The sequence below is a fragment of the Amblyomma maculatum genome, chromosome 3, assembly GCF_055883805.1.
Source record: "Amblyomma maculatum isolate TAMU_Amacu chromosome 3, ASM5588380v1, whole genome shotgun sequence".
Lineage (NCBI taxonomy): Eukaryota > Metazoa > Arthropoda > Arachnida > Ixodida > Ixodidae > Amblyomma > Amblyomma maculatum.
The window spans coordinates 209,256,741-209,272,055 of record NC_139346.1 but is presented as its reverse complement, the minus strand read 5'-3'; the positions used below and the strand labels follow the sequence as shown (position 1 = coordinate 209,272,055).

Here is a 15,315-nt window from a genome sequence, read left to right as displayed (position 1 = left end):
AAAAATTTTCAATGTGCTTTCCCTGCAATGAATTTTTAATCCGATTCCCATTCTGCATTGTCATTTCATGTCTTCATGCAAAAACGGCATATATAAAGCAAACTTGGATGCAACGAAAAATTGTGTATGTTTCACAGTTTTGTTATAACCAGGTTTAACTGTATATTAGAATGATAAAATGTATCCCATGTGATATTTCTTCAAATAATTCGAGTCGTATGGAAGCATACAAGCAGCGTGAGAGTGAAAGGAGACACAAGCATGCAAGACCTCACACGGGTATATTACGTTGTGCCAGCTACGTTGCATTCAGTTTTATGCTTAAAATAGAGCACAGTTTTATAGCAGCAGTTTTCTATTTCACTTTTGAACAGAGCCAATTCATGGACAATTACATTGTGTAGCTAACTCTTCAAAGCTACGGCATGCAAAAATTGAAACTTAATGCTGTTCCATAGCCCTTCGTTCACACATCGGAAGCAGCGGAAGTCGAGGAAGTGTGAGATATGAGAGCCTTGTTTTTGGCCTCCATTGAAATGCAGCCGCCGCGACTGCGATTGAACCTGGATCACTTGGTTCTGTGTGCCCTAACCACTAGGCACATTCGATTTTCCAGTCCCGAACTACTTGCTGTCAGGTCTTGGCTTTCGCTCTGACAGGAAGTAGCATAATGGTAGCATGACCGTGCAAGCTCCCTCCATCGTTTGCTTTTTAGAAGATCGCGAAACAGGTGGAGAACTGCTAGGCAGCAGGAACAGACAATCTGTGCTCGAGGCTCTGGACGCTTCCATGTGTAGTGAAGAAAGCAAGGATGCAAGATTCAGATGTGTTACATTTGCTTCGAGACCAGCTACAGAGCTGGTGTCATTGTTTAGCACACAATAATGTCTGCAGGAACATGAAAAGTACTCAGAATGCGCTTGGGGTCTAACTCAATATGGCTATTGACCCCCCCGAGCTGTACTGGTGGGCAGAGCTTTTAGGCTGCCCGAGGAAAACCGAATGCCAGACACCTGTCAGCAAGTAGTCCAGGACTGAAAATATACCGTGCCACTGCTAGAGAGGAGGATGTTTAATGTGATGGCTTGCCCCACAATATTATAAGCAGTAATGTCAGAAGGCACGGGCCAGATCATATGTTGCCCCTGAATTCCTTCAGTTAACCAGGATACTGAAACAGAAGCCTCCGGTCTAACCACAACATTACCGCCGTTCACATTGCAAGACTATTGATTCTAGGCTGAATAATGTTCAAGCAGCTCTGTCAGTGGCAGGAATAAAGCCAAAAGTTAACGACCGTTTCTGTTCTGCCTTTGTTTTGGTAATGTAAAGAATACTAAGCGTGCTAGTTCTGGTTTCCACGTGTCACACATGCAAGCGCTGACAAGATCTGCAGCTGGTATTTTGTACAGATATCTGGTGCACTACTGCTGCCCCGTTTCTAAAGCTTAAAAAAGCACCTGGCATAGCGCAGCATCCTCGGACACACGGCAGTCAATGGAGTGGAGCCTGGATAGAAGAGCACGTCACTGTGCAGTGCAGATTACACTTCCGCAGCTTTACCGATAGCTCCCAAATCCGTGACAGCTATAACAATGCACAGACTGCTGGAGGATGATTCGCTTTCGCAGCCTGGTTAAAGGGCTTAAAGCCTTTAACGCATTTTGGCAAGCAGCCGATGAGCAACAGACACACGAAGCCGCACAATGTAGATGAACCAATGCCGACGTCACGTGTGGCGCGGCATGGTGTCTAAGAGCTGAAAATGGAAGCATTCAAGTGTAACGCCTTATCGAAATTCACTACTGATGTTTCAGCAGCTAGTCATAATAAAACATGAACAGATTGCGACAAAAATACCTAATTAAAAATCAAGCGAACACTAGTGCCAGTGCTTACTCTGGACATGGCCGGCCTCAAAGAAAGCGCGCGCTTCTTCCCTCAAGACCAGCTAATAAAACATGAACAGATTGCGACAAAAATACCTAATTAAAAATCAAGCGAACACTAGTGCCAGTGCTTACTCTGGACATGGCCGGCCTCAAAGAAAGCGCGCGCTTCTTCCCTCAAGACCAGCTATGGCCTCACGTGAGAAGCGGAGTGGCGGTGCAGGAGGAAGACCAAGGAAGAAGATGGTGCTACTTTTAGTTCTGTTGCGTTTACCGGCCAAAGGCCGGCAGCTACGCGATGAAAACCAGGCAGATTCGCAGAGCGAAAAGAGGACGCTTTATTTCCGGCTCGGAAATATATAGAGAAGGAAAGAAAGGAGGGGAAGAAGGAAAGAGGGACTATCTACGCATGCGCTGGTTATCTGCAGCATTGTTGTCAGCAGCAAGTTCATTGAAGGGTTTTGCTTTAACCAAGCCCTACAGACATGCCTATGCGACCTAGGGTTAGTATGTCTCACTCGGAATGCAACGGTCCCGGTGGTTTGATTCTCAGCTCACTCTCCCATCTCAAACGGGCTACCTGAATCGGAGCACCTGCCCACTTGATGTCACGTGGTCTCGTAATGTCACATAATCTGCTGATTAATCAGTGCTCACCTGCCAGGGATGTGCATGTGATTCTTTGCTCACAATGCTGGCGCCAATGCTGACAATACCAAATTTTCTGGAGAATGAAGCCACTAACATTATAGCATTAAAGCTTGTTCAAAGAAAGCTATAAGAGGATGATGTTTGTAGCTGTAAGATCAGGAAACGGCCCCCTTTCAATGAAAGAGACACGTGAGGAGAGAGACTCACTTGGGCACACAGGAGTCTGTGAGGAATGAGCGGGGAAGCACAGCGGGCTTCTTGCAGCCAGCAGAGTCTGCGTTGAGCGGTGAGGAGGCCGGAGATGGCACAGGGGATGGGGACACAGGACTGCTGCTGGCTGCGGGAGGGACCGCCAACACTGAACCCCGGGTGCCGCACCCTACTGGTGGTGGGGGCACCACGCTGTCGACTGCAGTGGTGGCCGGTGGCACTACGGCTGGTAGCTCTCCAGAGTACTTGATGTTGGTGTACTCGCGGCCCAGCATGATGCTCTTCTGCAAAGACATGATCAAGATTCAGCAGCCACTAGGAGAAGATCAGTGTGTGTACACCAGCCAAAAAGGAAATGTGCGATACAAGGCGAAAATCAGTACTACACCGATGGGAAGAGCAGGACATTGGTAAGAGCATTAAATATCTCTGTCTTGCAAAACAACCGCATCATTCAAAACTGTTTTCCTGATGAATGCAATGACAAAAAAACAATGACCTGCTGGCATATGACAAAGGTTTAGAATTTTTGTTTGAAAATAACACGCTTGATTAGCCATGCATCTTGCCCCTTACGGGGACCACCAACACAGTGGAGCACAAATAAAGGCAGAGTGACCAGACCTGTTCAGCTTGCATCCGCTGCTGAAGGGTCTCAATGTAGTGCTCGACAGCCAAGTAGACAAACTTGTATTGGGCTTCGGTCTGCACCATGCCAGACCTCTGCATACGCACCATCTGGATGGTTCTTTGGATGTCTATCTCGCAGCTCAGTCCTGCAAATGGAGAGAGGGCAGTTTCAGTGCCTTGCTCTGATAAGTTTGAGGCACTGGACTAAATTGCTTGCTGTTCCTCTGGAGAAGGTGGACATATCTTAAAAACTGTCTTTAAAACTCATATGCTGCCACTGCTAGTGTTAAAACACTCATTGTCTCCAATTTCTGCAGACTAAAAGCTTGAAATTTATTTTCTTTCAAAAAATAGTAAAGGATGACCTCTTTTGTTGTTCATTTGATATTAGTAACTGCCTATGCGCAGAAGACGTGCCTTGTTTCAATGAGACGCTGAATTCATATCAGAGTGTTGCCAAGAGGCCACGGATTTTTTTAATCATTAAAAGTGCCCCCTGGCCCGGTGCTTACATTAACTACGAAATTAAATGGCTGGACAAGCACAATATGAGACCACATTACTGTGACAAGTAGCGACTAGACATGTCGCTGAAGATGGAGATTATAATGTGCAAGCCTCTGTCCCAGCAACCTTTTGTGGTACACTTTTAGAAGCTTTTAATGCCTCCGGGAAATTATCGAAATGGGGTGACCTCACCTTGCTTTTTGATCAGGTCCACGATCATGTCGATGACAATGAATGTGCCTGTCCGGCCAATACCAGCACTGCAAACACAAGAAAAACCGACCTGTAGATCAAATGCATCAGTAATTGAACCGTTTTTGTCCTAGATTGCAACCCCACACACTTGCATGATATCTAGAGGTAAAAATAACCCCCCCTTCAACATGCGGAATGACCCCTCCTTAGTCAAACCCAGGGCAGTCAACTAATATCAATACTGAAAAGTTGCTGATATTTTACTCCTCATTCTGAAACTAAGCTCTCGGTGTGTGCTAGAACTGGACACATGCTGGGAAAAAGCAGACAATTGAATGATGAGTGTCTCAAGGCCTAGAGCATGCAGGCAAGTTCTGTCATTTGGATTAGTCTAAAATCAAGACTTCAACATTGCAATTGTGACATTCAGCAAGATGGAAACAATCAAAAGGTTAAATAACAAATCTATGATAATTAGCTATGTAACCATGATGATTACCTCCTCTTGTGTTCGATGGGCTCGACAACACTCAACGAAAGCAGCTTCCATATGACTGCCATTTTTCTGTACAGCTATGAATTTTTGAAAGGTCATTCTGTATCTTGCTCATATATTTCTGGTTTACAAGATTTTCTGGTTTCTCACCTTCCCACTTAAGTATGTTGAAGCCAACAACCCCGAACAGCGAACTTTTACTGCTGTGTAATATTCTAATTTATCTCGTTCATTTAGTAATCTCTTTATGATCAATAATGCATGAAGGCAAAAAAGAGAAGAAGAGACAGAGTGTGGGTGTGTGTTTGGAAGGCATATGAGTGCATACTGAATAAAAAGGTGCACCTGTTTTGGAGCTTGCTATAAATCTTATGGCTACCGCTCACCTCCTCATGATGTGCACCATTACCTGGTCACACAACGCAACGGTGTGGCAAAGGCATCCTAAGAGTGTTTCTTTTTGTATATATAGCCATCTCGAAGTTTCTCCATTCTACAGTCGAACCTCACTATAACGAACATGGATATAGTGAATTATAGGATAAAACGAACTAAAATCAAAGTTTAGTTGGTCTATGGTTTATTTCTATGAGAGTTCTTTCTGTATAAGGAAAGAAAAATTTCTAAATTTAACGCTAGATTGGTTATAACAAAGCAGTTTTTTGCATTAAAACGTCAAAAAAATGCATGAAGGAGCTGGAAAAAACATCAAAAACACATTTTTTTCAATCAATCGAATCGCCCGCTGCAGAAGTGTGTTTAAATAAGGAGGTTCGACTGTAATGCCAGAATGTGAAGTGACAGATATGTGTGCCATACCTAGACTGCTTGCACTGCAATTCTTTCCCAAGAGGCCAATGCAAGTGAGTAGTTTTCCTTAAAGTCAATGAATCTGTGCCTTCATGGAGTCTAGCTTACAGGCAGTTTTTAACCTTCCAAATGAGAAATATTGAGCTTTGGCAGGACCTGAACAGTGCACAAAAATGGCAAGGACCAAGAATTCACATGCAACGTTTTCTGCACACGAACCTGCAGTGCACCACGATGGGCCCAGAGTCTGGTATGGACTCCTGCCGCTGATTCACGTCATGCAGGAAGTTCAGCACACAGCCAGGGTCGGACGGTACTCCATGGTCCGGCCAGGCAGTGAAGTGATAGTGGTAGACACTCCTTGTCTCGTTCTGTGCAAAAATGGGGGCACTACTATGCACCTTTTGTTCTGTCACTAAATGTCACCACGAGCATGGAAGATCCTTCTAGCACCAGCATGTAGCTGGCCATCCAAACACAAAGCACAGATTCAGGTCACATGCTGTGATGTCAATTGCAGTTTGAGTCTATCTGGCAATTCGTTCAACAGTGTTAAACATTCCCAGTATACGCATCTCACAGATTTCCATAGCTGACATTCTTAACTTCTGCCTCTCCAGCTCCCAAGTGCGATGCCAAAATTGCCATGTAATTGAGCTATCATATAATCAACTACCTTTGGTCTGCGAGAAACTGTGTTAGCATGTCATCCACAAGAAAGCAGCTTCTTCTTACTGTTTTAAGGATCATTAAAAACAGCAGCTTGCTGAAGTGGTCGTACATAATACTACTACACAAGAAAAAAAAAAAAATCAAATCTGGAACACACTAGCTTCTTTTTCTCAACTTTGAAGATTAAAAAAAAAGCATGGATCTGTAATTTTTGTACCACATTTTCAGATCCCTCTCATGCTCCTTGAATGCGGCAATGTTTCCAAGCAAAATCACAAAGTAGTCCCACCTGTTCATTTGATAAGTGCTAAAGAATTTCGCTCAACGTAACTTCATGAGAGAGTGCAACGAAAACACATGCTCGTGCCAGCTGCCGAGCATAGATCGATTCTCAAGCTATGGCATGTCTGTGTTCTCGCAGTCTGTGCTCCTTCTGGTTTCATCGACCAGAGCGCTCTGGCAGATTCTCACTAGTTTTGGTTAATTTTTCACTCATGTTCCCATCCTCCAGCGTATATTCAGCAGTATGCAAATTGAATCCCACATTACACCTTTTTCACCTTAGAGCAGCAATAGGTTGAGCAAGAACGTGCTACGAGACACACGAATGGAAATTTCAGAAAAAAGAATGAGTTATACTCTGAAAACTGTGGTAATTTACTATACATTTTGCACTCCAGAGTGGTATTCTGGTCTGGTCATTTAGTGCTATAGATCACAAACCAGCACATATCATTTTAAATATCAGCATGGTTAGCAATGCCTGTAAATATCAGCAAATGCCTCCGACTTTGTGGTCATTAGGTTAGAGCAAGTATGTGCAGCAAAGCTCCCCCCAATTGTACCTGCAAAAGCTTCCATAGAACCAATTGCTGCTTCAACATATTTTGTTGTTTTCAATGATCCAATTCAATCAGTTCACACTCAAACGTCCAAAATAGTGCTGCTAAGTACTCCATTACCACAATGATGCCAAACTTTCGTGGGCACAGCTTTCACACAATCAATTTAGAATCCAATTTTAGTAAGGCTCAATTTGTGTTCTTTCCTCCCTGATATATTTGAAGCTCTCAGGGAGAATGTGTAGCAGTTACCCCGGTCTGATTTCCCCAACAACAACGAAAGGTGCAACAACCCAGCCAGCAGTGCACTTTTACTGGCAACAACTCACCTCACCGTTTTTCGACATGGCGAATTCCCTCAAGGTGTAGTCTGCATTGGACGACTCAGAGATGTGCTGTAGGCGGTACTTGCCATACTCCTTTGTCTGACCCTCGTCTGGCCAGTAGCGTACACATTTGGGCTGCGGGGGAAGATGAAGTGCTTGTGAGGACCAGTTAACAAGAAAATTACCATGTTCACAAGGTCAACAGCGATCGACCAGAAACTGGCTACGTATACTTAATTATACAAGGCCATGATACAGAATACAAGACACAAAAAGTGCCTTTTTATTACTTCATAAAAGTATTTTACAAACACAGTTGCTATGAGAGAGAAACAATTTGCAGACAGGACTTTAACAAGCTGAACAAAAAAACTGGCCTCGACAGATTTCCATTTCATGAAGCTTTAAGCAGCATGCGCACTGGAGTTAGGCATTAAAATGAAAGATTATTTGTGAAAAAAAGAAAAAAGAAAATTCAGCACTCATTGTAAATATCATTGCACATCGAATATAAGATTATGTTGCTATCACAGGAAACGTGTTTATTTATTTATCCACAGTGCTAATCAGCATTACAATAGGAGAGGATATACAAAAAAGAAAGCATGACATCAGCATTGCCAGTCATAGAAACAAATCAACATCGCATCAAAAGACAGTAAAAGAACAGAAAAAATAAAAAATTTCACAGCACCACGAAACTGAAATGATCATTGTAACAAAGGAAAGAAAACAACATTAGGCATAATGCAAGCAGTGTTTGAAGACAATCTGTACCAGTCTCATATTGTTTTGGGAAAAAAAGACAATCGAAATACATGTCTTTGAGGCAATCATCTGTATTTTGAAGCTCTGATCACTGCAGTCAGAGATATAGTCGCAAACTTCAGTCGCAACTTACGTCGATGGATTTCCATGTGCTCCCACTGCAGTTTTTCTTTCAGTCTTGAAAGAAATATCTTTAATCTAGATCCCAGACACAAATTGAACAGCTAAAATCAACAGAACTATCAATAGAACTAGTGCACGCCAAAAATTAAATCGAAAGACTGTTGTTTGCTTCATCCGAAATACTTTCACGGGGAAATTAGAAATCGTGTTACTAACTAGCACAAATATAGTAGTATCACCCTTTGTTCAAAGAAATTGCTTGTAGCATCTTAAATTGGTCACAAGAACAACAGACCGCAGAGGACTAGGCAGGGCCAGCGCCTCAATGTTAGATCATCAGTTTCTTTGCCTCAAGGAGCCACGCACTTGAAATCAGTGCAGAGCGAAGACAAGGATTGCACCGTGCCAATATAGTGGGCAATTATTAATGAACATTACACAGTAAGCTTTACAAATACACTTTTCTCCTCTCAATATGCTACACGGAAGCAGCATAATCTGCCAATAACTCCTTTCTGCACAAAAAATTGTTTTGAGAACTCTTTTCTTTCTTTTTTTTTAGGACAATTCCCGACTGGACTAAACTCACAAGTAATGAGAACTAATTGCATCACTGCTACTGTTCTGTTTTTCATTTGTACATTAGGCCACTAAAGTATCGAGTAAGTGATGAGTGCTCAGCGCTGCTGTGCCAGAAGACAAAGAAAAAAAAAGAAAGCATGCGAGCGAAATGGGCACCCACAATTCCTTCTGCTGCAGTGAGCCTAGTCTGCTAGGCTGATATGATTAGTGCGATGCCATCCCCGCCTGTAAACAACTGTTCAGTATTGAGGCCGAACGAGCTAGAACTTTTTTTTTTTTTCGTCTGCATACACTGTAGCTGATATTGAGCGATAAATAATGTGGCGTGTCCAAGAGACCAGCTACGATAAGCTAACAGAGAGGACTCTCTTTTTTTTCTTTTTTCCAAATTCCAAATATTGGCATCTTGGGTTAAAAGAAGTGCCCATGAGACAGTACCCACAAACAAAATATCGGGACCTGACGTTGTGCCTAGAGTGCTAAAACTTCGCCTCAAGCAAAAAGCAACAACAACAGCAGCAAATAGAAGACAAGAAAAAAAGATACTGAGAACTCAACCATAAAACTTTCTTCAGTGGAGTAGCTTCTCATGAAGCAGAACAGCCAAACAGACAATGCTGGCTACAGCGGCATGATGAGCATGTATGCTCGCTTCCTCTCCCGATTTTAATTTTACTTCATCGCAGCGCTGCTGCGCCTGGATATCACAGCTCACGCAATACTTTTAAAAAGTGTTCAAATGTGCATTAGAAATTTATAGTCTGGCTGGTTTTTCTTTGCGGCCAACGTGCCTGCTTAGTATGCTCATGCACTATACATTTCACACCACCTTTTGTAGAGAAATGCATTTTTTAGTGTTCTTAGACATATATTAATTGTGCTATTTTTTATTTAAAAAAAAAAGAAAAAAAAAACCACGCAAGTGCTTCTTTGGTGATGTAGAGGTTGTGTGTGCTGCTGTGACAAAAGGAATAGAGATTAGGTTCCAGCACTTAGCCAACCTATTTTTCTTTTCAGTTAAATTGCTCGGCTCCGACGCCTTGCCCCTCTCAAACCAATGAGGATTTTCTCGATACAGCACCAACTCTGCATTTTTCATCAATGCACGTTTAAGGTTGTTACATTAAAAACTGTCGTGCGATTATGCACTCCCACATCGCGACATTAGCATGGTTAGCCCCTTCTACCACACTCCAACTGAGGGAACTCATGGTGAATTCCACTGATCGAATAGAGCTGGATGTTTGAATTGAAACAGAGCGACCTAAATACGTGCAGAGCGAATCAACCTTGGTCAACCAGCAGAACATGCAGAGTGCACGGTGCAAGTAATGCTGATCCAGCCCTGGAAGTTGAGGTCACATTCTAGTGCAAAACGTGTTGTGATTCATAAATAGATGGGGATGCTGCACTCTTAACTTATAACTTGAGTTTGCACACTACTGATGCTTTAGACGCACTTGGATATATGCGAACAAAAAGAAGGCGATATCCAGCATCCTCTGCCAACATTTCTAAAATCACTAAACACTGCCAAGAAATCCCGCAGCATGCAGAAGTGATGACACTGCTGACTAGAAGTTGTGACAAGATTAGACTCTGGCGGCGGATCGAGCTAGAGCGCTCCACTTCGAAAATAGTTACTCTGAACGACCAGCGGAATGTGCGCAACCTACTTAGGTCGACCAGTGGAATTCGAACTCGCCATCACAGAGCAAGAAAAGCTGCCCCAGCACGAAAAATAGAGGCCGCCATCAGTTAGGATGAGCTACAGTTAATTATATAATCATGCAACTCACCTTTCCTCTTTCGACCTCCTTGGTGGTCATAACAATGACCCTCGTCTTTCCCTGCCAAACCATGGACCAGAAGTCGCTGATGGTGTTCTGCAGGCAGCCCTGTGTGGCTATGTACACTTTGTTGTGGCCGTCGAAAATGGTGTCATCATCCACCTGCAGGAAAAAAAGCACCGCACAAATGGCCACAGTGACAAGATACCATCTCAAGGACACATTTCTCCCTATGAATTGGACTGTTATAGCAGTGTGTGAACACCCCACCTACTTGTCAAATGACCAGAAAATGAAACAAGGTGACAGAACATGGACAATGCTTTACATTACGAGTAAAATCTGCCAAAGTATACCTTCTCCTTGGCATACATACATTCAAGGGACTGACAACTGGCCAAAACATTTCATGAGATTGTAGTGGTAATGAAAACATCTTGCCTAACATTGTAAATCAAGCACTGTAGTATCACTGTAGTTTTTGATTTAGCACTGAAAATCGCATTTCAAAAATATAGGAGACAGTCTCTCTACCTTTAAAGGCACGACACAACACCGTTACTGACTTCCGTCTGCGGCTCCCCTTCCGGATCCTCGTTTGCACACACGCACTTTGCTAACTGCTTAATCACTAATCTGGTAGTTTGTGCCTCTATTATCTCACACGTATTCATAAGCACACAGTCGTAAGCTACCATACTGAAAGACCACCCAAAGTAGATACAAAGCACTCCTTAATCAAGCCATAAGAACATGCCTGCCCGTCTGGCCTAGGGGTAGCATGCCTGAATCGGAATGCAAGGGTCCTGAAGGGTTCGATTCCCCTCACCCTCCCATCTCCTGCCAAATCGGCCATATTATATGTGGTTGTGTTGCATCGCACAACCCTATGACCAATCAAAGTCCGGCCATGTTAGCTGCCAGATATCTCTCTGCCAGAGCCATTATTCACTCACAACGCCGATGCCAACAATGCTGATGCCAGATTTTACAGAAAATGGAGCCTGTAATGCAATCATGTTAAAATTCACTCTAGATGAAATAACTTGTAAAGTGTCCTTCAGTCTCCAAATCATGTCTTGTGATCAACAAAGTGGCTGTAGTTACACCATGTTCAAGAGAGTATGTGGAACTGGCCCGTTTATGCTAGCTAGGACAATTACAAATGAACATCACATCATCCTCATCGCAGCAGAGTCAGTTCAATGCTAGAAGACAAAACATAATGACATCATCGCGCAATGGCCCAGCAGTGAATTGCTGGCTGCAGTGAGTTGCCAGTGAAATTACCTGAGGCCCAGAGGCCATTAAACTAGCTTTCATATACTACTGACCTTAATGTAGTTTGCATTGATGTAGTCTGAGAACGGTTGGTCAGGGTCCACATCTTTCAAGTGCACTCTTGTTGCATCGACTGCAATGGGCAAAGGAAAGAAGAACAGAAAGCGAGTTAAACTGCGCTCTGTAAACAGTGCAAAAAAAAAATAATAAAAAATAAAAAGCTTTAAATATACTCTACTTTCAGCAACATATTTCAGTGGTCACACTTTCCATATGTGGTGATTTTAAAAGATGGTAAACACATGTAGCATTGACTCTGGCTCTACTCCTAAACATGATATGTGGAGCTGTCCAGACACATCTATGAACAACCAAGCACAGCTTCCAAGTGACACTAAGCCCATTACCCCACTCGACCCTGTCACGTGAGAAGCGCACCTGCCAACTGCCAACACACCTGCCTACTTGGCCACGTCACACATTCTCATCATGCTACACACCCTATAGCAAAGCAGTGCATAATCCCGGGTTTACCTGAAAGCCCAGACCAGAACCGAGCCATTGCCCGGCCCTGCCTGCACTTTGGGCACTGTAGGTTTCTTCAGTGCTTAGTGGCATCCTTGCTCATTAAAATCCTTCCCACCAAACCAGAAAACAACTCACTTTCCTTCATGTCAGAGGTCAATTCAAGAGTGATGGAAACACAAGGGAGGGAATTGATCGAATAAACTTCTGTTCGGGATGACTATGCCCATTTCGGCCCCCCGTTTTCTGGCGGCAGAAGAATTGAAAGAGGAAATATTTGCTGCCGTGGCCAAGGATTCTTGGAGACAAAGTGACACTATGAGCGTGCGTATGACAGAAGCAGAGAACTTCATTAAACAAAAGCAGCCTTTTTTTTTCTCTCATCATATGTGCATTTACTTGTGTGGGGGTGTAGCTTTTAGTCACCAAATCCTGTTGTTCGCCTCTTTTACTGAATTTCTCCCTGCGCTACTCGAAGGAAAAGGAAGAAAATAGACATTAAAAGAAAATATTCGGTAGACGCTTAGACTGCTTAGGTATGAGGATGTCAAATATCCCTCTTTGTGTGGTCACAACTTCGCCGCAAATGTTTCTAAGTCCAATAAAGTTCATTCTTATAACGTCCTGTCATCATCAATCACTGTGCATGCGCTGCCACCATAGCTCCCGGATGCATTCGATGATTATTATAATTGTAACATCAGCACGCAACCCAAACACATATTATTAAGTCGTACGTACCAAAACTCTCTTATTAGGTGCTCCTCCAAAACACCTGAACCAAAATACCCATCGAGGCTTGTCCATTGTGTGACCACCTAGCTCACAGAGGGCCTGGGTTCAAACCCCACTGCTGGCCAGTTTATTTCATTGAATTATACTTCCTTTTCTATCCCATTTGCTGCTATCCTTATGAATGTCATGAAGCGTTAACACCAACAACATCAACAGCACCAATGACATCAATGACAACAATGATAAATATTTTTGCATAATAGAGCTAGTAGTGATTTCGCATTTAAAAAATTGTGCCAACTACATGCACAATGATGCAAGCGATGAGCACTAGCTATGCAGGTACAATCACACCTCAATCGCAATTATTAGTAGTCAATACAACTCATGAGGACTGTTCGGGCCCTCTTCCTTGTTTTCTGGCCTCAGCGTATTCGAGTTCGGTGAAAGCAAGGGCATGGGGACTGGAGATATCAGGGCAACAGCCATGTCTTGGAAAGGTTTCCAACATATTCTTTCACCAAATGGCTTTCTGGCAGCACCCTCTCAATGGGTGCACCAAAAACAAAGTGAGTGAGCCTGGCTTTCTCTCATTTCTTTTCTTGCATGGCAGTATGTGCTAAATTGAGAGGGAGAGGAGGAGTATCACTTTTTATTGCCAATGAAGATCTTCGACGCTATTGAAGCTAGCATAAAAGGTTTTACTGTGGAAAGGACTGATGGAATATCGATTTCTCATGTGCGTTTTCTAGGTTTTGTAAATAACATTTTCATGATTCATTTTAGTTAAAAGTTACCTTCACCACCAGGCTCAGAAGCTGCTAGAAAACAGCTTTTGAATAAACTTAGGGCGCCTGAAAGTGAAGAGAAGGTTCCCATAGATATAAACAAGGCGATAAGGGCTTTTGAGAAAGAGAAGGCACTGACAGATTTGAGTAGCGTAAAGAAAGCAAAAAACAGCAAATGGGTGCAGGTCAGAGTAGCTCGAAACACAAGAGTAGTGGTGGCACGACAGTGATGGCAGCTACTACTGCATGGGTGACTGCATGCAGTGGTCTCTCCAAGAATTCTTTAAGCATATTGAGTTTATAAATGCATCACATTGTTTAGAGCCGCCTTTGTTCAGTACAAACCCCCCCCCTTTTTCCTTTAAAATATCAAGGAAAGGTATCTTAAAAGGAGCAAAGCCAAAACCAAAAATAGGTTTCGACCAGCCTGTGAGGTCACTACTAACCAATCTATGATGTCCCGGGTATGGCCACAAATCTTATCAATTGAATAGCTGAAGTGGAGATTGTAAGTTACAGGTGAGGTCACTATTGTCTGAAATGACCGAAAGGAAGCTCAAACTTTGGTCCTGCGGTAAACGCAGAGCAAATACACATGGTCATGCATGCAGTGAAGCCACGCACTCAAGCTTGCTCATGGAAATCCCCCGGTTCATGCCACGAATAAGAAATTTTTACGTGCTGAAATAAAACCAAAATTCAATACAAATTCCCAGCAAACAGAGGAAAATATATAATGAAAGTTGCAGTAAAATCCAAGAATGCGAGGGAAAAAAAGGCCAGAGTATTAAAGGTATGGCCGCACTATGAAGCTCACTGCCCTATCTGAAGCGTTAACCTTATTTCAGTGTGCTGTTTGTGTTTTCTAGATGGGACCTCTACTGTGGTTGGCCTGAGCAGTTTCAGACTGCAATGTAACTGTAATAATTATTTAAATTTCTCCAGTCTTCAAGCTCTCCTCCCTGATTTTATTTGTGCAAATAAGGTAAAATAACCACTTTTCCACCATACTGCTACCTGGTGTTCCTGGTGTTTTCAGGTGGCACCTGAAAGAAAAGGGCGCTAAGTTGGCTCACGTGCTGTGTGCAGAACTCTGCTTGCTTGTAAAGCTTCACCCTGTCTTTTAGTTAAGTCTATCGCTGTTTTCTGTAACATATTTTGGTGTCGGCACAGGGTATTGATCCCAGTATATGTCCTGCATTCCTCCGCACGCTCAGGACTCAAGTCATGTGCCAATCGACACCCCTGCACACTGTGCCAGCCGAAGGAACCTAGGCCTGCCTCCTCAGCACGGGCCATTGGAAATCACCACCACAGTCGCCCCTTGACCTGCCATGCAAGCTCCAGCTTATTACACTTTCCAGAACTCATGACTGCCCAAGCCTTTCCACAGCAATCAGATTAAAGACTGGCTCGTCCAGTTTGAATAGGTCGCCTCGTTTAATCAGTGGGACGCCGCCGTGAAGCTTAGAAACATCTTCTTCAGCCTGGAAGA

At 43.3% G+C, this 15,315-nt stretch overlaps 1 protein-coding gene across 1 annotated transcript in view; it reads right to left on the bottom strand.

The window, feature by feature from the left end:
- LOC146197579 (tyrosine-protein phosphatase non-receptor type 11-like) overlaps nucleotides 1-15,315 on the bottom strand; it is a 47,553-nt gene that overhangs the window by 18,569 nt on the left and 13,669 nt on the right. Inside the window, exons 7-13 of the mRNA XM_084599483.1 lie at nucleotides 11,826-11,905; nucleotides 10,501-10,653; nucleotides 7,232-7,363; nucleotides 5,608-5,759; nucleotides 4,080-4,147; nucleotides 3,375-3,526; nucleotides 2,748-3,034 (exon numbers count right to left, since the gene is read on the bottom strand). Of these exons, the coding sequence (XP_084455609.1) occupies nucleotides 2,748-3,034; nucleotides 3,375-3,526; nucleotides 4,080-4,147; nucleotides 5,608-5,759; nucleotides 7,232-7,363; nucleotides 10,501-10,653; nucleotides 11,826-11,905 (1,024 nt within the window). The remainder of the gene's footprint in view (nucleotides 1-2,747; nucleotides 3,035-3,374; nucleotides 3,527-4,079; nucleotides 4,148-5,607; nucleotides 5,760-7,231; nucleotides 7,364-10,500; nucleotides 10,654-11,825; nucleotides 11,906-15,315) is intronic.